Raw genomic sequence first — 20,615 nt, forward strand, 5'->3', positions numbered from 1 at the left:
CCTACCAGCCCCAAAGTTCGGGCCAAGCAGAGCGAATGAATCAGACCCTAAAAGAGACATTAGTCAAGTTAGGATTAGAAACTGGTGGGACCTGGGTAGAACTCCCCTTTGCTCTTCTCCAAGCCAGGTGTACTCCATATATTAATAGATTCACATTTGAAATTTTCTTTGGAAAACTCCCACCTTTAGTACCTAAAATAGAAGATGAGAAAAAGACAGAACTGCATAACCTTGTCTTACTTAAATCTTTACAGGCCCTTCAAAATGTACAGAAAGAGATTTGGTCCTGGGTTCGTACTGTGTACTCAGCTCCAGAGGACGGACTTCCCCACCACTGTCAGCCTGGGGACTCTGTGTGGATCCGGAAGTTCACTTCCAAAGGACTAGAACTCAAATAGAAAGGACCTTTCACTGTCTACCTGACAACGCCCACTGCAGTTAAAGTAGACAGCATCCCATCATGGATTCATCACTCCCACGTGAAGGCAGCACGAGAGTGGACAGCTCGGGAAGACAGGCCCTTAAGTTTAAGACTCAAGCATACATAAGTCTAACCCTCTGTTTCTTCCTTCTTTCCTCTTTAGCATTCAACCAGCCACAACCAAAACCAGAAGGAGCATTAATAACTTTGCTAATGATAATGCACAAGGTCTTAAATAAGACCACCCCAGACATAGGACAAGATTGCTGGTTGTGCCTAAACCCAAAAACCCCTTACTATGTCAGGGTAGGAACTCCCCTAAACTTAACTGAGCTCAGCAGGCTAGAACTTCAAGTCGATTCACTAGCAGAAGTAGTCCTTCAGAATAGAAGAGGTTTAAATTTATTATTCTTAGAACAAGATAGATTATGTATGGCTCTAGGTGAAACCTGTTGCTTCTATGCCAATAACTCTGGAATAATTAGAAAAAGGTTACGACTAGTACAGAGAAATTTAGATGCCAGGGAAAAAAACAACTAGAATCAAATAACTGGTTTCACAGGATGTTCGATTGGTCACCATAGCTAACAATCCTTCTATCTGCTGTAGCTGGACCTTTAATCCTCCTCCTCCTCTTGTTAACTTTTAGCCCATGTTTCCTTAATTTCTTGTTTACATATATAAGAAAGAAAATTAATTCTATTAGACTTTTAGTATTACAAAATAGAGGCTATGAGCAAATTCCACATGAAGAATCAAGGATTTGATTTTCTGCTAAGGCCAGTCGTGAATGTTAGCTGGAAAATTACTGCTTGGCTATCGCCCATGGGAACATAGGCTATCACCCATGGGAACATAGGCATCGCCCACGGCAACATAGGTTATCGCCCATAGGAACATAGGCACGCCCATGGGAACATAGGCTATCACCCATGGAAACATAACATTCTAACAATAAGCTTTCTGCTTCTGTACGCCCGCTTGCACAACCGACCTGTGGGTTGACAGGCAGTGAATAGGAGAAAAATAGACCTTTGTGTTTAAGACAGAATGAGGAATGGGATTTAGGGCTTAAAAACCCTGTACCTCTACATTTCGGGGCTGCTTAATTTGGGGTCTGCATACCCCTGGCAGACCCAGCTGGCTGAATAAAGAGCGTGTTTCCTATAACTCACTGAATTCTGGTGGTCCGTGTGTCTTTCCGGGGCTGGTGGCTACAACAACAGAAAGTCTATAACCTTTACCTAATGAAGTATAATCCCTAAATTGTGTTTCTGGAATTCAAGAGGTATCCATGACCAGAATGGAACGTTTGGATATATCGATACTAAAACTTGATGCGATATTGTTTGTTGATTGATCTCTTAGTAAATATAAAAAGTGACAGTACCAGGCTTAATATAGGTAGTCCTATCACTCTTCTAAAATACACCTCCTTATCAGAAGTCAAATCGTTCACATGGTTGAACTGTAACCCTTTCTAGGGCATATAATATTATATGCCACCTAAAATTATTGCTGGTTCTAAAGGTAGAGAGTCACAGTATTATACTGTGGAAGTTAGTACAATACTACAAACATACTTAAAAGATCATCATGTTAAACAGGCTGCTATGATTAAAAGTTTGTATGTAAGGACCTCATATAAAATAACAAAAATAATAACAAATTAATGGAGAAGCTAAAGGATTCAATCATAAATACACAAAATCTGGTCTACTGAATCCTAAAAAGAAACAGGAGGAACAACTGAATTTAAGATCCATGAAGACAAGATCTTTCAAAACCAGCATTGTCACCTGGTTGCACCAGATAAAACCTCAAACAGATACTACTAGATGAGTTTCTCCACAACATATCTCTTTCCAGGAGGTACAGCTTGACCACAATATAAAACACTGATTGGGAAATTTTTTCTAAGATACCAGAGAATATGGCCAGTTCGTGCCTCATCTAGAATTAAATTAATTTGCAAAAAATTGTAAATGTACGATTCTAATTCTATGACATTCCAGAAAAGGCAAAACTATTGAGACAGGTAAAAAGATCAGTACTTACCAGGAGTTAGGGGGAGTAGATAAGTAGGAACATAGAGATTATAGATAATTGGTATCATTTTTTTTCTTTACATTTTTGGTGGAATTCACCAGTGAAACCATCTGGGCCTGATGTTTTCTGTTTTTGAGCGTTATTAATTATTTATTCAACTACTTTAATAGATAGAGACCTATTCAGATTATCTATTCTCATTGTTTGAATTTTGGTAGATTGTATTTTCAAGGAATTAGTCCATCTCATTTAGGTTATCAAATTTATGGGCATAGAGTTGTTTATAGTATTCCTTTATTATCCTTTTAATGTCCATGGGATCAGTAAAGATGGCCCCTCCTTCATTTCTGATATTAGCAATTTGTGCCTACCCTCTTAGAAAAAAAGCCAGGTTAGCCTGGCTTGAGGTTTATCAATTTTATTGATTTTTTAAAGAATAAGCTTTTGGTTTTGTTGATTTTCTCTATTGTTTTTCCATTTTAAATTTTATTGATTTCTGCTTTAATTTTTATTATTTATTTTCTTCTGGCTTAACTTAGGTTTATATTGCCTTTCTTTCTCTAGTTTCCTAAGGTGGAAACTTATCAATTCTAGATAGTTCTTTTCTTCTAACATATGTATTCAGAGCTATAAAATTCCTTCTAAGTACTTCTTTCACTGCATACCACAAATTTTGATAAGTTGTATTTTCATTTTTATTTAGTTCAAAATATTTTTTGCATTTCTCTTAAGATTTTTTCTTTGACTTGCTTGTTATTTAATTTCCAAATATTTTGGGTTTTTCCGGCTATCTTTCTATTATTGGTCTCTTTTATTGTATGGTCTGAGAGCATACTTTGTGTGACTTTTGTTCTTTTAAACAAAATATAGTCTATCTTGAATATAGTCTATCTTGGTGAATGTTTTTATGAGCTTAAGAAGAATGAGTATTCCGCTCTTGTGGACTGAAGTAGTCTATAAATGTCAATTAAATTCAGTTGATTTATAATAAACACTAATCATCTGGGTCGGGCAACTGCAATGCTGCCTAATTTTGGCTGGAAGCTCACAGAAAACAAGTATGAAACTTACTTGGATAAATGTAATTAATAAAAAATATCTTTATGTTGTGAGAAAATCCCTGCTTTGGGTTAAGATGGAGTAACAAGAATTGGATTTACCTTCAGACCCGAAACAAACTATATAGGAAAAGCAGATAAAATATATGAAATAGTTTTTTTTTAAGACACTGGACATTGGACAATAAAGGCCAGAGACCTGTGAGCGATGGGAAACAAATGAAATGAGTCCAGTGTTTCTCCAGCTTACTGCCTGAACAAAAGTTTCTAAGCTATGGCACAGGAAAGGAAAATGTAAGCAGAGCCTAGTGAAGGAGACAAAGCTGAGAGAGGAAGAGACAAGGCTGGGAATCTGGAGGTCAAGGAGACTAGAGGTCGCAGGACAACAGAGAGAGCTTTACAGAGAAACTCAAGGTATCTGCAGAGTGGTGCCCTTGAATCTTTAACTGGGTCCCCTTAAGGGCATTCATGTGAGAAAACTTCTCCATGTCAGTGAAAGAACTCCCTGAAAGGGTTAGAGGAAATGATGTTTGTCATTCTCACAGGGTTGACAATAGCTCCTATTCCCATCAGCCAGAGTAGAAAACTTAAAAATTCATAGGGCATTGGATAGAGTACTGAGAAGGGTTTTTGCCTTAGTAACAAGGTATAATTAGCACTAGATTAAATGCTGGTCTCACCCAGTAAGTCAAAAGTAAGACCCAAAGGATCAGACCCACAAAGGTTTAATTAAAATGCAATTATACATTTGTTTTTATTTTAAAACGGTAGCTTTATTTTTTACAAGTTAGTTAAAATACAATTTTTTTTTAATAAACTAAGATTCTTCAGGAATCAGATGATAGATGTATCACTGATACCCAAGGATGAAAGTGAAATGTACAGCCAGACTGTGTTGAGACTAGAGCTCTTAAATCAGCATCTAAGACCACTATCCCCATTGTCATGATGGTGCAGGGTCAAGTTCTCAAAAAGGAGAATTTGGTTATAATAACTCAGTCTGAGAATTTATTCCCCTTTGGCCATATTCTCCTAATCCAATCAGGGTCACAAGCCACAAATGCACAAACTGTGAGTGAAGTCAGACGAGTGTAGGAGGCAATGATTGACATCTCTAGTATAGGAGTCATCCATTTCTAAACTCTGTGAGGGTCAAGAGCAGTACCTATTTGCTAAAGGTTGAATATCGGTGATAGTTAAAACCTTGAGAGGGGTGAGATCAGCCAGAGAGAATGTAGATGGAGAAGGGCCAAGGACAGACTTGACATGCACGAGAATATAGTGGGCAAGAGGAACAAAAGAATTACAAATAATCCAGAGCTGTGTGATATTTCGTATTACACAGTTTGAAGTAGATGAAAATAATCAATAATGCTAATGAAGAATTTTTATAACAGAAAGTCTGAAAGACATCCAATGGATTTGGCAATACGAAGGTCGTTGCTGACGTTATTAACAGAAGTACCAATTGTGTGGTGGGATCAGAGGCCAAACTGCAATGTGCGTACCATGATGAGGAATAAGATAGAGAGACACAAGTATCCATTATATTATTTTACCAAGAAGTCTGATTGAAAAAGGAAGGAGAGAAATTAAGGAAAATTAGAGGAGAATGTGGCATCAGTGGAGGATTTTTTAATTTCATTTGGGATAAAAGTTTTAAGTGTATTTCTCAGCCGAGAAGAAGCCAATGTAGAGGATGAACTGAAGATGCAGAAGGAAAATGAAGAAAGAAATGAGACTCTTTGGGAGATATGAGGGAACAGGTTCAAGGATATAGGTGGAAGGGTCGATTTTTTAAAGAATATTTTATTTATTACTGTCAGTTAAAACACTTTCTACCTTTGTTCCTCTTTTCTTTTTTATATTTTTAACTCAACTTTGAAATGGGTAATGCATTAACATGATTCAAACATTAACACGATTCAAATTTCTTAAAGGTACAAAAGGGAATACACTAAAAAGTCTTGTCCAACAGTGGGACAAAGATATAATGGCCACCATAAGGAGAAGGTATCTTAAGACCAACAAACAAAGCAGGCAACTCTAGAATATAAAAGAAGTTATTATAGGATAATTTACTTACAAATACGTAGGGTCAGAGTAGACAAATGACCCAGCATTTCTGTGCAGATTATTCTCTGCTAACGTGCCCATTACAGTGCTTTTTTTATAGTATAACTCAGGTACTGATGATTGATAAGATGAAGTATGCAGTATCTGCCAGGGGCCCTAACTCCTGGTGGCCTTGTGAAAGATGATGGTTCATAATTGATATTGTAACCAGTTTGGTATTGATCTTGGCCGTCATGCCATTTCAGTCATTACTAACAAAAATATTTATGGCTACATTTTAAGGAACGCAGATAATCATCAACTAGAAGGCTTTGGTATACTTTGCTAAGGCCATTAAGGTTGGTCAAAGGTCACACACAGCATGAAAACTCGGGGATACAAAGATGGATTGGTTTTGTTTACATCAACATACATAGTCTTCCACTACCACTCCCAGCTTTCTAATTCTTCTTCCCAAAGACAACCAAATTCATGAGCTTCTTGTGTAGCCTTTTCAGAGATATTTTATGCATATACAAGCAAAACAGTACGTATATTGTTCTCCCTTTTTTAAAAAACACAAATGGAGGCATTTAATACACACCATTCTTACTCATAGACACAGAGAATAAACTGATGGTTGCCAGATGGGAGGGGGTTTGGAGGATGGGTGAAAAAGGGGAAGAGATGAAGAAGTACAAATCAGCAGTCACAAGACAGTCACGGGGATGTAAAGTACAGTGTAGAGAATATAGTCAATGACATTGTAATAACTATGGATGGTACCGGGTGGGTACTAGATTTATTGGGCATTACTTCATAAATTATATAAATGTCTAACCATTATGCTGAACACCTGAAACTAATGTAACAGTGAATGTCAACTGTAACTGAAAATAAATAAATACACATCATTCTTGCGTTTGCTTTTTTTTTTTTTTTAACCTAACAATGTATGTTGGAAATCTTTCCAGAATAAGCACAGAAAGTGTTTCCTCTTTTTTCTGACTATGTTGTATTTCAATCTCCTATTAATGAGAACAATATTACTGGCAATTATAAACCTTGCTGAAGTGCTTTGTTTAGTACATCAAACTGTGAAATGTCCACAGGTTAAATTCCCAGAATTGGAAAAATTGATTCAAAAAGTACGTACAACAGAACATTTCAGTCTATATTATGAGAAGCAGAAAAACATTGCAGTTAAGAGCTAAGAGCTCTAGCCTGCTTAAATCCCAGCTTCATCATTGACCAGTTCTAGGCCTTGAGCAAATCCTTCTGTCTGTTTCCTCATCTGTAAAATGGGGATAGTAATAATAATAGCACCCACCTTATAGAGTATTATAAGGATTAAATGAGATAGTATGTGTAATACATAACGAGTGTTCAATAAAGTTATTATTCTTTTGCCAAATTGTTAGAGGGTTTGATTAGAAACAGGAGAAACAATTTTTTGCCTCTAAGGTTGAAGGAAAGGAAGTGATATAATGGAAATTAAGGGAAATTGAATTTGATGGTCTCAGATTCTTTAATTAAAAGGCGAGATTACCTGCCGAGCATGCAAAGAATGGGGTTGAGAATGGAGCTCGAAGTTTGGAGGAGCGGTTGAAGTAGAATAAGGGTGACAAACTTTGGATTTGAGGAGATGAGGGAACTGTGAGGATGGGATGTTGGCTGATCGACCCCCATGGACTCTAAAGTCATGCTGGATGAAAGCAGGATGGAAAAGAAGGATGTGAGCCTGTGCCCAAATCTTAAAATGAATCTTAAATGAAAATGAGCAACAGTAAGTAATTGCAATAACAAACGTTTGAAACTGCAAAGGAGAAAGAATCTGTACTCAAAGGTGGATGAGTGGTGGTCTGGAGGCTGTGGGGAGTGCAGAGAATGTCGACTCCATTGCCTAACCTGGACATTAGGTGTTTTTATTCAAAAGAACAGCAGGGAAAGGGCTGACCTCATAGAAGAGACCAGTTTAGGTAAGGCAGGAGGTTGAGAGCATATTCTATAGCTAGATAAGGAAAATATGGAAATACGCTTGTTCTAGAAAGAGAGAATACCAGAGAAGTCAAGGGAAAAGAAAAGGTTTTGGAGAGAGGGAGAGAAGCAGTTTGAGGATGGGTGGCATAGAAGAATCATGAAGCAAGATGGGGATGGGAATAAGTGAGGATACAGGGAACTCTGAGCTAATGGTAAAGTCCCTGTTTTGAGAAGCTGATGAAAGCTATGGATCCTCTCTCCAGAAAAATATGTATTTATAGATTCATGTAAATTTTGCACACAATCTCAAGAAGGTCACAAACTCCCGAGGCACCTAACTTTTTTAAGTAAACTTTTTATTGAAATATAACATACATACAAATTGATGTTCAGCTCAAAGTGAATATACTTGTATTACCAGCAACCATATCAACAAGCAAAACATTACCTGCTCCCCAGAAGCCACCACATGAGTCCTCTTTCAGTTATTAACCACCCTCAAGGGTAACCACTATCCTGACACCTATAACCACAGATTAGCTTTATCTGTTTTTAAACATATATATGTTAAAGAGTGTTCAGATCAGCACTATTTGTAATAATCCCAAACTAGGGGAAAAAAACAATATTTATGCATCATAGAATGGATAAACTGTCATACTTTACACAGTGGAATACTATACAGAGATGAGAATGAATGAACTGCAACTACATGCACCAATATGGTTGAACCTCACAATACAGTTATACAGCATACATTCTTATGAGCCTGGTTTCTTCACTCAATATTATGTTTGTGAGGCTCATCCGTGTCGGTGCATGTAGTTGCAGTTCATTCATTCTCATCTCTGTATTGTATTCCGCTGTGTAAAGTATGACAATTTATCCATTCTACGATGCATAAATATTGTTTTTTTTCCCTAGTTTGGGATTATTACAAATAGTGCTGATCTGAACACCCTTTCTCATGCCTTTTGGTGAATATAAATACACATTCTGTTGGTTATATACCTAAACGAAGTTGAAGATTTAGTAGATAATGGGGCTTATGTTTTAGACAAGGAACAAGGGAAATAGAGGTCCAAGGGAAGTGGAATTCATCCAAGCTTTCCATCTCAATTCTAGTATAAAATTACACAGGACGTTTTGCTTCAATCATTTACCAACGTTAAGAATGAAATAAAATCACAACAGTCATAGACTTGATGGGTAAGGAGATTCTTTGAAAAGATTAATAAAACTCCTGACAAGTCAAAAAAATATATATACCCGAGGTTTCCTCCAGCACACAGGCAAGAGCATGGCAGCCACCCCCTCCAGCGACTGGCTCGTGGCCACCCAGGACTGCTACCTGTGCCACCTGAGTTCCACTTCGAGGAACAGCTCCTGTGGAAGTGCCGAGTACCCTGGGGAAGCCATCCCCAACACCCTGGCCTCCCCAAGGCTGACCCAGGTCACTGGCGGGAGAGATGCTTTTTCCAGAAGTCCACTCTCCTATTCGTGGCCACAGTGTTGGAGTCTCCAGAGCACTCGCCGTCTCCCTGGGCCTGCAGCAGCGTGATCACCTGTACCTGGCTCGGCAAGCTACAAGAAGTCAGCTTGGTGTCCAGTCCAGCAAAGCCAACGCTGGGCCACCATCCTGAGTGGCCACCAGCAGCCACCAGACTTCCAGAGGCACTAAGCTCTTTAGAGCCCCTTTCCCTACTCCCTCCCTACCTTCATAGACTAGGCAGGCTGCAGCCAGCAGAAGCAGTTAGGTTCCTTAATATCAAAACAGCAAAACACCTAATAGGAACTTGAGAGAGCCTCACTCTTTACAAGCCTAGCAACACGCTAGCCTTCCTGACACCCTGTAACTGTGTGCTTTGCACCGAATGGAAAATAAACGACGAGCAGCCAGCAAATAAATGAATAAACAAATAAATAAATAAAATGTCCCAAATAATTCTAATGTATATCAAATTTTGGGAAACATTTGGCTCTTTGATTTTGAAAATAATTAATTGATTGGTATATGGTAATATTTATTGATTTGTCCTATGATTTCAGATGATTATATACGGGCAGAAAATAAAAATGTCGCACAAACTCACACACAATTCATATTTCTCTACCAGTTGATTGACCCCACTTAGGACCCTGTCCGGATCACAGGACTCAGGACTCCCCCGTTTCATCTTTCTGTCAAACCTGACACAAGATCTCTTCACCCAGTCTACCCTAGCACTGATAGCAGATTTATCCTCCTAAAACATCGCTGTTCCCCTGTCACTCCACTGCTACAGAATTGTAAATAGCTTCTCATCCTCCCTAGCCATCCCTTTCACAGCTCCAGAGCCTGATTCGGGCTGTCAGATCTTATTCCTCAGGGATCCCCCACAGCTCACGCCCTTTGTGTGTCCAGTCAGAACCATCAGCATTCCACACACATCAGGCCCCTCCGGCCTCCACATACTTGACTCGGCTGCTGTCGGTCCCTTCCAGTGTCCTTCTTCCTCCACTCCCCACACACTGCCTACTAGTCCTAACTTTTTTCAAGGCCTACCGTAAATCCCCTTTCTTTCATTAAGGCTTCTCTGACTACCCCAACCTATACCTCTGATCTTAAATGGTCCTAAAAGTCTGAACTATATTTGAACATGTGGAATAGTGGGCAATCAGACAGTCTGGCATACAAGGCCTTTCTGGCTCATCTTCATCATGATGTCCCTATCTGCCATCTTCCTACCTAATTTCAGCAGCTCTCGCACCAGTCTGTACTCCAAAGTATAGACACTGGCAGGTCACCCCCAGAGAGGGGCAGAACATCCATCTCCCTCCTTTGTGATTTTCACTCCGTGAGTCCTGGTTGCCTGTCTGAGGTCCCACCTCTTCTATGATGACTGACACCAGGGATGTCACCTCCTTGTGGCTGTGACTTTATCTCATAATATTAAATCATTGGTAAATGTTGATTGAGCCCCTGAAGGCTGTTTGTCAGGAATATCAACTAATAAGAGCTCAAAAACACTAAGAAGCCATTTTGGTATAATAATGATAACAGTAAATAATGAATGAGCACTTACTTCATGACAGACGGTGCTTTTACATGCATGATCTCATCGAATCATGACAACTCTGAGAAGTAGAGTCCATTATTATTCCCAATAACAGAGGAGGAAACTGAAATTTAAAAAGGTTAACATAAAATTATCATATGACCCAGTAATTCCACTCCTACATATATATCCAAAAGAACTGAAAACAGGTACTCAGGTACTTGTATACCCATATTCATAGCAGCATTATTTTCAATAGCCAAAAGGTGAAAACAACCTAAGTACCCATCAACTAATGAATGGATAAACAAGAAGTGGTATATCCATACAGTGGAATATTATTCAGTCATAAAAAAGAATGACGTTCTGATATCTGCTACAACATAGATAAACCTCAAAAACATCATACTAGGTAAAATAAGCCAGACACAAAAAATATTGTATGATTCCACTTATGTGAAATAGACATATTCATAGAGACACAGTAGATTAGAAGTTACCAGAAGCTGCGGGGAGGGGAAAATGGGAAATTACTGCTTAGTGGGTGCAGTTTCTGTTTCGGATGATGGAAAAGTTTTTAAAGTAGATAGCAGTGATGGTTTGGACAACATTGTGAGTATATTTAATGCTACTTAACACTTTAAAACAGTTAAAATGGTAAATTTTGTGTTGTGTATATTATAACATAACAAAACGAATATTTTGAAAAACATCAAATAGCTGGAAAGTGGTTAAGCTAGGACCTGAATCCAAACCTATCTTACTCTAGGGCCTATGCTCTCAACCCTCGGGCCTCACTGCCTCTGGAAAGAGCAGCAAAACATGACATCTGGGTTCTTGTCGTCCGTGTCTTATGTGACCTTATACAAGCCTGACCTTTTAAGGCCTCACTTTGCTCAGCTGTTACATAAGACAAAATACCTTTGACAGCCCCTACTGGTTGCAACCTTCCTGACAATCATCTATCTATTGATTTTGATTTTACAACACTGAATGCCCCCAACGTGATCCCTGACCCAGATACCATTTGCTTCTGGCACACTCTGGGGACTGGACGGGGAACCAACTGTCCTCTCATGACTTGCCCCTCCCTTAGGGATTTGCCCTGGAGTTGAGCCAGCCCTTGAGGAGTCTTCTACTCCCCCTTCTTTTCCCTATTCTGGCTGTACTCCAGGATAAATTTCCACAAGGCAAGAGATAACACAGTCAAGGTGAAGATCAGGGCAGGTCTTAAAAAGGCTTCCTTGTGTCCTAGAGCAGCTGCAGCAATTCCCCACCACAGCTGTCTGTCCTGTCTGCAGGCACCCAGCCACCATGTGGGGGCTCTTGGCTGTCTTGCTGCTCACCCTAGCCTATTTCTTTCAGCCCAAAGTAAAGCGCCCTGGTGCTAAGTACCCCAAGAGCCTCCCATCTCTGCCCTTGGTGGGCAGCTTGCCATTCCTCCCTAGACATGGCCATCCGCACGTGAATTTCTTCAAGCTACAGGAAAAATATGGCCCCATCTATTCCTTTCGTATGGGTAGCAAGACTATAGTGATGATTGGCCACCACCAGCTAGCCAAGGAGGTGCTTATCAAGAAGGGCAAGGAATTCTCTGGACGGCCCCAAGTGGTAAGTATTGCCCATCATCCTTCCTCTCTCACTGTCCCCCAGGGTTGTTCAGTTCTTTGGCCAAGACCATGCCTAGAATGACCCTTCAAGCTCCAACAACCTGTAATCCTTCCCCAAAACAGACTAGCAGGGCTATGGGTGGGGAGCGATCCCTCAAGGCTCCATCTGGCCTCTAAACTAGGCAGGAAGAATTAAAGAGAGACCTCATATTCTGGGCTGCCTAGGAGGTGGAGTAGGGTGGGAGCTGTGGCCTAAGGGGGTCAGGGTTCCTCACTCCTGTCATCTCACCCCTGAACTGGATGATGATCTCTCTAAGCTCAGACTTCCCTAATTAGATGACATAGTGCATATAAAGACCTTAGCCTGGTATCCAGTGCATTAGTGCTCGATTAATAGTTCTATTATTCTTCTATTATTCTTCATGTAAAAATGGGGATAGTAATTATTGCCCTCTCTGGGGGGCGGGGAGGAGGGTGGCGGTGGGTGCTGTTTCTCTGGAACGATCCCAAGCTGCTGCAGCTCACAGGGGACTGACCCATGGTAGCATTTTGAGGATGAAGATGTACTATCCTTCTGAGCTTTTGGTGGTACTCCTAGGAAATGTGAGGGGCTAGCTATCCAGGAACAGCACCAACACCCCATCCTAGTACCCTGCTGCTGGGCACTACCCTAAACACCCCAGGCAGGGCCCCCCAGCCACTCATCGTTGATCAAGCCAAGGGTTGACTTGTTTTTACTGACCAGTCAGCCAGATTTGCTGGCCAACTACCTCCTTCTCAACTACACTGAGCTCTTTCCAGTGCAAAGAGGAAAAGGCTAGTCAGCTGGGGATTGCAGGTCAGGGAAGAGAACAGGAGAAGCTTGAGACCTGTATGCTTTTTGGGGTGCCTCTGGGAAGAGGTGGCTTGGCCTAAGTTCAGACTAAGTGGACATCTGCACTCTCCAGATGTGGCCCTGGGTGGGCGCACAGCCTTGGAATGGCAGGGCAAACAAAAAGGAGATGAGCTGCTGTGCCTTTAGCATTCCCCCACAGGGCCCAGGGAAAGGCGGAGGTCTGGGAAGTCCTCAGTCTCTGCAAGTCCCCACCCCCATTCCTGACCCTAGGACAGGCACAATTCAGAGAGCTTATCCCATCCACAGCTGCCCTCCTCTGGTCAGAAACCGATGAGAAAAGAGAGGCCCGGAGTCAATTAGTCATTGAAATTGAACCCCAGAACCCCTGCATTGTAATTCAGGCTTCTTTCTTTCTTCACACTGTCTCTCTGATGGAATTGGGAGTAGAGGAGCCTTTGGCCCTGCCCTACCAAGGCCTTACAGTCATGGTGGAGTGGAACAGGGATGCCCCACAAGGAGGCCAGCATGGCAGGTAGCTTCCTTCTCCCTCAGGAAGGGAGAATGGGTGTAGGACGCCCGGGGCAAGGGAAGGTAGACGGTGTCTGATTCCTACAGCCTTTCCTGCTCTCCAAAGACAACTCTAGACATCCTGTCAGACAACCAAAAGGGCGTTGCCTTTGCTGACCATAGTGCCGCCTGGCAGCTGCATCGGAAGCTGGTGCTGGCCACCTTTGCCCTGTTCAAGGATGGCAACCAGAGGCTAGAGAAAATCAGTAAGTGCCCAGCTGGCTTCTCAGCTCTGGAGGGAGAAGCGGGTTGGGTAGGGAGGGGAGAGGGGTTATGGACGGCTCAATCTAGCGTTTTCTTGGCTACTGTTGCCATCTAGTGGCCATCTACTATATGTCCCTGGCTCAGATGGAACTGGTGGAGAGGGGGTGAAGGTACTGCTTAATTCTCCAGCCTCATGTCCCTCTCTTCCCTCAGTATGTCAGGAAATCAGTTCATTTTGTGATTTCCTGGCCACCCAGAATGGACAGTCCATAGATTTTTCCATGCATCTCTTCCTGGCGGTGACCAACATAATCTCCTTGATCTGCTTCAATACCTCATATAAGAAGGAGCATCCTATGCTGAAGATCATATATTCATACAATGAAGACATCATGGATGCTCTGGGCAAGGACCATATAGTAGACATATTCTCTTATTTGAAGGTGAGGACAAGACTGGGCTCCACCTTTAGATCCGAGCAGACCCTAACAGTGTCTCCAATTCTTTCTTCTTAATGACCAGCTCCAGACCCACCTTTTTCCTGACCACCTCGGCCACAGTGACCTCTGCCTCCTCTGACTCTTAAAAGCTGCCACTTCTCTACATAAATAGGTTTAGCTTTTAATCATGTATTTTATATTCACAACAACGGCTCTCTATTTACTAATTGCCATGTGCCGGTATTGAGCACTATATATGCATTAATCATGGCATTCCACTTGGAGACAGGTTTTATTATCCCCATGCAGATGAGAAAATAGCCTTTGAGAAGTTAAGAAACTTCTCTAAGCCTTCAGACGCAAGTCTATGTTACTCTTAAGGGCTGGGCACACTGCAGAGTCTGCTAAGTGAAACCTCAATCAGTGCTCGATGTTTGATTAAATGAGGAGGAGAAAGTGGAGACCACTCCCTTCTCCCTTGTTTGAAATTCTCCTAGTTGTCATTGGTGGTCTCATTCTGTGTTCCCATCTTGCCTTCCATTTTGGCTGAAGGTTAGGGTTGGGGTGGGAACCCTCCAGAAGGCTAGGATTTGGCCCCAGGAGGGATTCTGGTAGCTGTAGAAGCAAAATGGAAGAGGAATGGACTTGATATTCTTTCTACTTTCCAGATTTTCCCCAACAACAGCCTGAAAAAGATGAGGGCTTGTGTTAAAAAGCGAAATGAAATGTTCACTGAAATCTATAAAAAACTTAAGGTAGGTGATGGAGTAGAAGAGATTATGAGTTGGGTTAAAAGCATTAGTGTGCAGCTGGGTATGAGAGCAGGGTTAGGGTCCGTTATGAACACCATAAGATGTTCAGTGCCCAGCAGAGAGCCTGGCACATAGTAGTTGCTCAATACAAACTGACTTCACTAATGAATATGGGTTGGAAGTGAGGAGTTGGAGAGGATCCTAGAAAGAACCCATCCACCCCCAAAATTTAAAGAGGATCTAGCACTGCCTCATCTCTTAAGCTCATAAGTTCTGCCTAGACTCACTCCACGCCCTCACTTCCAAGCGGAAGAAGCCTTTGTATCTCCAGTCTGGGATGGAAGTATGGCAAGGTGTTACAGATAAAGCTCTTTCCTTATCACTGTTTCCCAACCTTGCCCAACCAGGAGAATTTCAGCAGCGACTCTATCAATAGCCTGGCGGACGTACTGATCCAAGCCCAGATGAACTTAGACAATAACGCTGCTGGCCCAGACCAGGATCCAGAGATAATTTCAGATCGACACATTTTTGCAACCATAGGAGACATCTTCGGGGCCGGTACAGAAACCACAACCTCTGTGGTGAAGTGGACTGTGGCCTTCCTGCTACACTATCCTCAGGTAGGCTTCTCCTTACTCCAGTCTTCCCAACCACTCTTGACCCCAGCCAGACCCACCTTTAGCCCCAAAGAGAAGGAGAGGCAATACCCCCGGGCCTTTTATGCAGGATGGCTGGACTACCCATGCGGTTGTTGGTTCTGGCCCTAGCACGGAGCGGCCCCATCTTTTGCAAAGAAAACCTGGGATGCAGAGCCACCACTGGGAAGAGGCTGGGCCAGCTCTTCTAAGCCCATGCCTCTCTCAGGCTTAAGCACTCTGGGCACATCTACCCTTCTCTGGCCTGCAGTTGCAGAAGAAGATCCAGGAGGAGATTGACCAGAATGTAGGTTTCAGTCGCACACCAACTATCAGTGACCGGAACCAACTCGTCCTGCTGGAGGCCACCATCCGAGAGGTGCTTCGCATTCGGCCCGTGGCAGCTACGCTCCTCCCACACAAGGCTCTCGTTGACTCCAGGTGTGCCTTCCTTCCCAATAACGTCCAGCCCTATGATGCATTCGACATTGCTTGCCAGCCCACCTCGCTTCTCCTCCACGCCCCCACACCCCCAGCTTGCTGGTCAGCCTACAGTCAACCACTGACTATCAATCATCCTACCCATGACCCTATTGATCAATGTACCCACCACCCACTAACACTCAGTGACTAATCCACAGATCTACCTGACTTCCCTCAGAAGCTGCCTGCTGTCCTGGACACTTGTGGTCTGGGAGGAAAGACTGCTGCTCACAACACACACATTGCACCAGCTCAAAATGCATTCCCACATGCCCCGGCAAGCACAAATGCCCACGTTCAAAAGTGCTGATACATAAGTGTGTGTCGGGACGGGAGGACTGAAGAAGGGCTGGATTCATTTTGAATCTGGCGGAAGCTGAGGAAAAGATGAGGAAGTGGGCATGAGGGAGTAAAGAGCTCTTTTCCCCAGGGCAGGGGACTATGGAGGCTTAGGACCGAGCAGGTAGGGAGGACGATATCCCAGACCCCTTTCCCTCTTCCTCTCTGGGGCAGCATTGGCGAGTTTACCATTGACAAGGGAACAAATGTTGTCGTCAATATATGGGCACTGCATCACAATGAGAAAGAGTGGCACCAGCCTGACCAGTTCATGCCCGGTAAGTCCATTTTCTGTCCTGCTCTCAGCCTGCTCTCTGTGCTCTGCCACTCCAGCGCCACCGCCCCTCTGCCCAGCTGACAATTAGAAAACTCCTGGCCCCAACTACATGGACCTGTTGACACCCCCATCCTACCCTAGACTTACCCAAACTCTTCACAGCTGGGTTTCCTACTTTCTCCTTCCACCAACTGCAAATCTCCTCTAAGAAGCCCTCTAGGCATATGTCTCACATTAAATTGGCCCCCTCTCCCTTGGATGGTAGCATTTTTATCTGTTGATACTGCTTCCTTTCTATCCTTCCTGAATATTTCATTTCCTCTGTGTGATCAAGGGCTACATGACAGCAGGGCCATGTCTCTCCTCAGACTAGGGTTTCCCCAAGTAAGGCTGCCTACCTCCTTAGACTGGGGCTCCTCAGTCAGGGAAAAGGCACTCCTCCACCTCCTTTGGCCTTGGCCCCTGCCTGATGTCTCCTTATGTCCACAGAGCGCTTCCTGGACCCCACAGGGAGCCAGCTCATCTCGCCATCGTTAAGCTACATGCCCTTTGGAGCAGGACCCCGCTCCTGCATAGGTGAGAATCTGGCCCGCCAGGTGCTCTTCCTCTTCATGTCTTGGCTGCTGCAGAGGTTCGACCTGGAGATCCCGGATGATGGGAAGCTGCCCTCCCTGGAGGGCGATCCCAATTTGATCTTTCTGATCGACTCTTACAAAGTGAAGGTTAAAATGCGCCAGGCCTGGAGGGAAGCCCAGGTTGAGGATAGCACCTAGAAGCTGTACCTAGCACTCCACCCTGTGTGGCTACCCCACCCTCCCCCACCATTCCCCTGCCCACCCCGCCTTCTTCTCTACCCTGCAGCCCCCAACAGTGATATGCATAAATTAAAGTTTTTCTTCAGAAGGTCCCTGAGTGGCTCATTCCTTTAATTTGTTCACTCATTCTTTCAACAAATATTTTATTGAGCGCCTCCTATGTGCCATTCACTGTCCCTGGACACTCACGCTCCCTGGTCTCCTCAAGCTGACATTTCTAGTGACAGCTGACAAATAACTAAGCATTTCAGAGACTCATAAGTATTTTGAAGTCAATTTTACTAGGTGATGGTGATTTGAGAAGAGAATGGCAGAGGCTGGGGCACTGTAAACCATTGATTGGGGAGGTGTAAACCCTGGAAAGTGTCCCGTGCTGAGGGGGCAGCAGGTGAGAATTTCTCAAGGTGGGAGAAGTCAGTGTGGCTGGAGCAGCTCCTAGCAAATGAAGGGGAGAGTGGTCCCTGATGAGGTCATATTGAAGATAGCGGCCGGGTCCCACGGAGCCTTTGAAATGAGCAGGAAGGAATCTAGGTTTTCGTTCCAAGTGTGATTGAAAGTCATTGGAGGGTTTAAACATGTAAGTTCTGGCATATACTTTTAAAAGATCACCCTAGTTGCCGAGTGGAGATTGGTCTGTAGAGGGATGAGAGTGAGGACAGGGAGGAAGAGGTGGTTGTGCTGGTCCAGGAGAGCAAGATAATGGTGGCTCAGACCCTGGTGACAACAGCGGAGAAGGCGAGAAGTGGTGGAACTGAGTTTATATTTTGAGAGTGGAGCAATGGATCTTTGCTTTGATCAAACGGGCATTGCTGCATGTACCTCAGCGGTTCGGCTTCGGGGGAATGTGCGTAATCCACAAACTCAACCAACCACTGCCCATCCCTCTTGTCTTGGTCCCCAAACACTGGCAGGTCTCCTTTTCCTCATCCTGTCCTGATGTAAATAAACACTGCCAGGAAAGGGCTTCCACAGTGGCCTTCGGGCTCTGGCCCTGCTCCCCTGCCAACCCCAGGAAGTTGATAATGCTGGAACCCAGACATCTTCAAGCCTTGAAACCAGCATCTTTAAACCTTGGTCACTGGCCAGCCTGCAAATGAAAGCTGTCCCAAGATCCCCTGGGAGAAACTGACCCTACCCTTTAGCCTGGAGAGAGGCCCCAACCCCAGCTCCCTGGCGCCAGCCAGACCAGGGTCAGATTATCAACACCCTGTCCTTCCCTTCTGACTGGAGGAGGGTTCTGGAAGGCTGAAATCCTGCGCGGCAAGTTCTCAGACAGAAGAATCAAGAGAGGCTCGGAAAGGAGGGAGGGACAAGGTTCTTCCTTCAAAGAACGTGGTTAGTCCAGTGGCAGTAGGTCATTCTCTACCATTCCTACTCCCAACTCAGTCCTGGCCTTCACTGGCCAAGGACCCTGGGACCTTGCTAAGGAGCCCATAGGAGAGTTTGTGGACAGCTGTGGCTGACCCCAGCCCCCATCACATGCAGCCTGGAGAGATGAAGACACCACAGTGAGCCGACGAGAAAAGGTTAATTAAATTGGAGATGATCCCTCTCCTGGGTTCGTCTGCCTCATCGCTGGCTGCTGTTCTAATGCCAAGCTACCTGCAGCTCAAAGCAGAGCAGAGCAGACCGGCCAGAGAGAGCGAAGTATTCCAAATTTGCTCAGAATTTTAAAAGCACTTCGCAGACTAATGATGAACAGATAAATAATTAGTGGAGGGGCTGTTTCTCTTTTAGAAGCAGTGATTGAGTGTAACTGGGATGGAAACATATATTCTCTAACTATTAAATCAGATCATTGAATGGCCGGGAAATGAGACTAATCTTCATATTGAAAATGACAAAAAGGAGAGGCAGTGAAGGGAGAGGGGTGACTTGCACCGAGTCACACAGCTACTTACACACAGCTACTTAGCAGGAGGGCTGGGACCAGAACCCAAGACTTCAGTGATGCAGGATGAGGAGTCAGACGTGCTTTCCCACGTGTCCCGTGTCCGTGCAGAAAGGCTCTCAGGTGTCTGGCTGGGGAGAGTCCAAGGCTGAGTGTCCTTTCAGAAAAAGACTTCATGAACTCTGACTCCTGCTGAACTGCCTGTCCCCTGCCTGGAAGGCCTTTTCTCAGTGGCTTAAATCCTCCTCCAGAACATATCTCAAGACTCCCAGCCCATCATGATTGCCCCCTTTTGGCACTCAGCTTCTGTTCCTTGGTACTGAATCCCACATGCATCTGAGTACCTGCCTGGGTTTACATGGATGAGGTGTCCCCAAGGGACACCAGTCACCCCTATATCTCTGGAGTTTAAGACTGAGCCTCATTATGTTCTTCATTCTGAACACCAGTACCTGACAAGTAGGTTAGCCACACAGGAGAACTGAATCAAGTGCTCCAAATCACTTGGCTAATTGGTTCAGTGATATACTCCATCCCCTTATGCAGAAGCCTAGATCTCTGGATAAACTGGAAGGTTTTCACCAAGATCCCACAGTCACCTTTTGTGCCTCAAACGCCCTCAACCATGATGTGATGGTAAATAAGTGTTGAACAAACAGTCTTCTGGTGCTGTGGTGGGGAATAGCTCTGATTTGCAGTTTTTGCTGATTGCAATGACATAAACTCTCTCATCATGACTGATTTCAAGCCACCGATGTGATGCCACCGACCACAGAGTCGGGAAGAGATGCATAGTAGCATTATGTTATTCACCTTACATTATTTGGTAAATACCATTTCCTACAGCTCGTATAATTCCGGAAAATTTAATCAGCTCTCGTGAGCTATATGACTTGGCCCTTCTAGCAGAATCGGGCTGCCCCGTTCTTCAGAAGAGCAGGGCCCCAGAGTCCTCATTCTGAAGGGAGGGGACCGCTTCCCTGGCAACTTTGGTGCGTAGAGTAGGGGTGAGTGAGTGTGTCAATGTCCTGGTCGGCCTCTGGTGGCCACAAAATCCGAAGCAAATGAGGAGTACCCTCTCCAGTCACGCTCACAGGTATAAACACCCAGCTCTGGAGGACAGGAATCCAATCACAGAGTGGGGGCGGGAGAGGACTAGACGA

At 43.8% G+C, this 20,615-nt stretch overlaps 2 protein-coding genes across 2 annotated transcripts; both read left to right on the forward strand.

Annotated features, from left to right (window-relative positions):
* The first annotated feature begins 8,863 nt into the window (after nucleotides 1-8,863).
* LOC120609688 (pancreatic progenitor cell differentiation and proliferation factor-like) lies at nucleotides 8,864-9,124 on the forward strand. The gene has a single exon (XM_039872422.1). It carries the CDS (start codon nucleotides 8,864-8,866, stop codon nucleotides 9,122-9,124), a length of 261 nt encoding a protein of 86 aa, XP_039728356.1.
* Nucleotides 9,125-11,873: 2,749 nt separating this feature from the next.
* On the forward strand, nucleotides 11,874-17,619 carry CYP17A1 (cytochrome P450 family 17 subfamily A member 1). Its single transcript, XM_039871330.1, has 8 exons — nucleotides 11,874-12,212; nucleotides 13,681-13,819; nucleotides 14,031-14,260; nucleotides 14,926-15,012; nucleotides 15,417-15,632; nucleotides 15,919-16,088; nucleotides 16,644-16,747; nucleotides 17,236-17,619. The coding sequence occupies exons 1-8, from the start codon at nucleotides 11,916-11,918 to the stop codon at nucleotides 17,517-17,519; spliced, it is 1,527 nt and encodes a 508-aa protein (XP_039727264.1). The 5' UTR covers nucleotides 11,874-11,915; the 3' UTR covers nucleotides 17,520-17,619.
* Nucleotides 17,620-20,615: the final 2,996 nt, after the last annotated feature.

Source organism: Pteropus medius, unplaced genomic scaffold (assembly GCF_902729225.1).
Source record: "Pteropus medius unplaced genomic scaffold, Ma_sr-lr_union100, whole genome shotgun sequence".
Lineage (NCBI taxonomy): Eukaryota > Metazoa > Chordata > Mammalia > Chiroptera > Pteropodidae > Pteropus > Pteropus medius.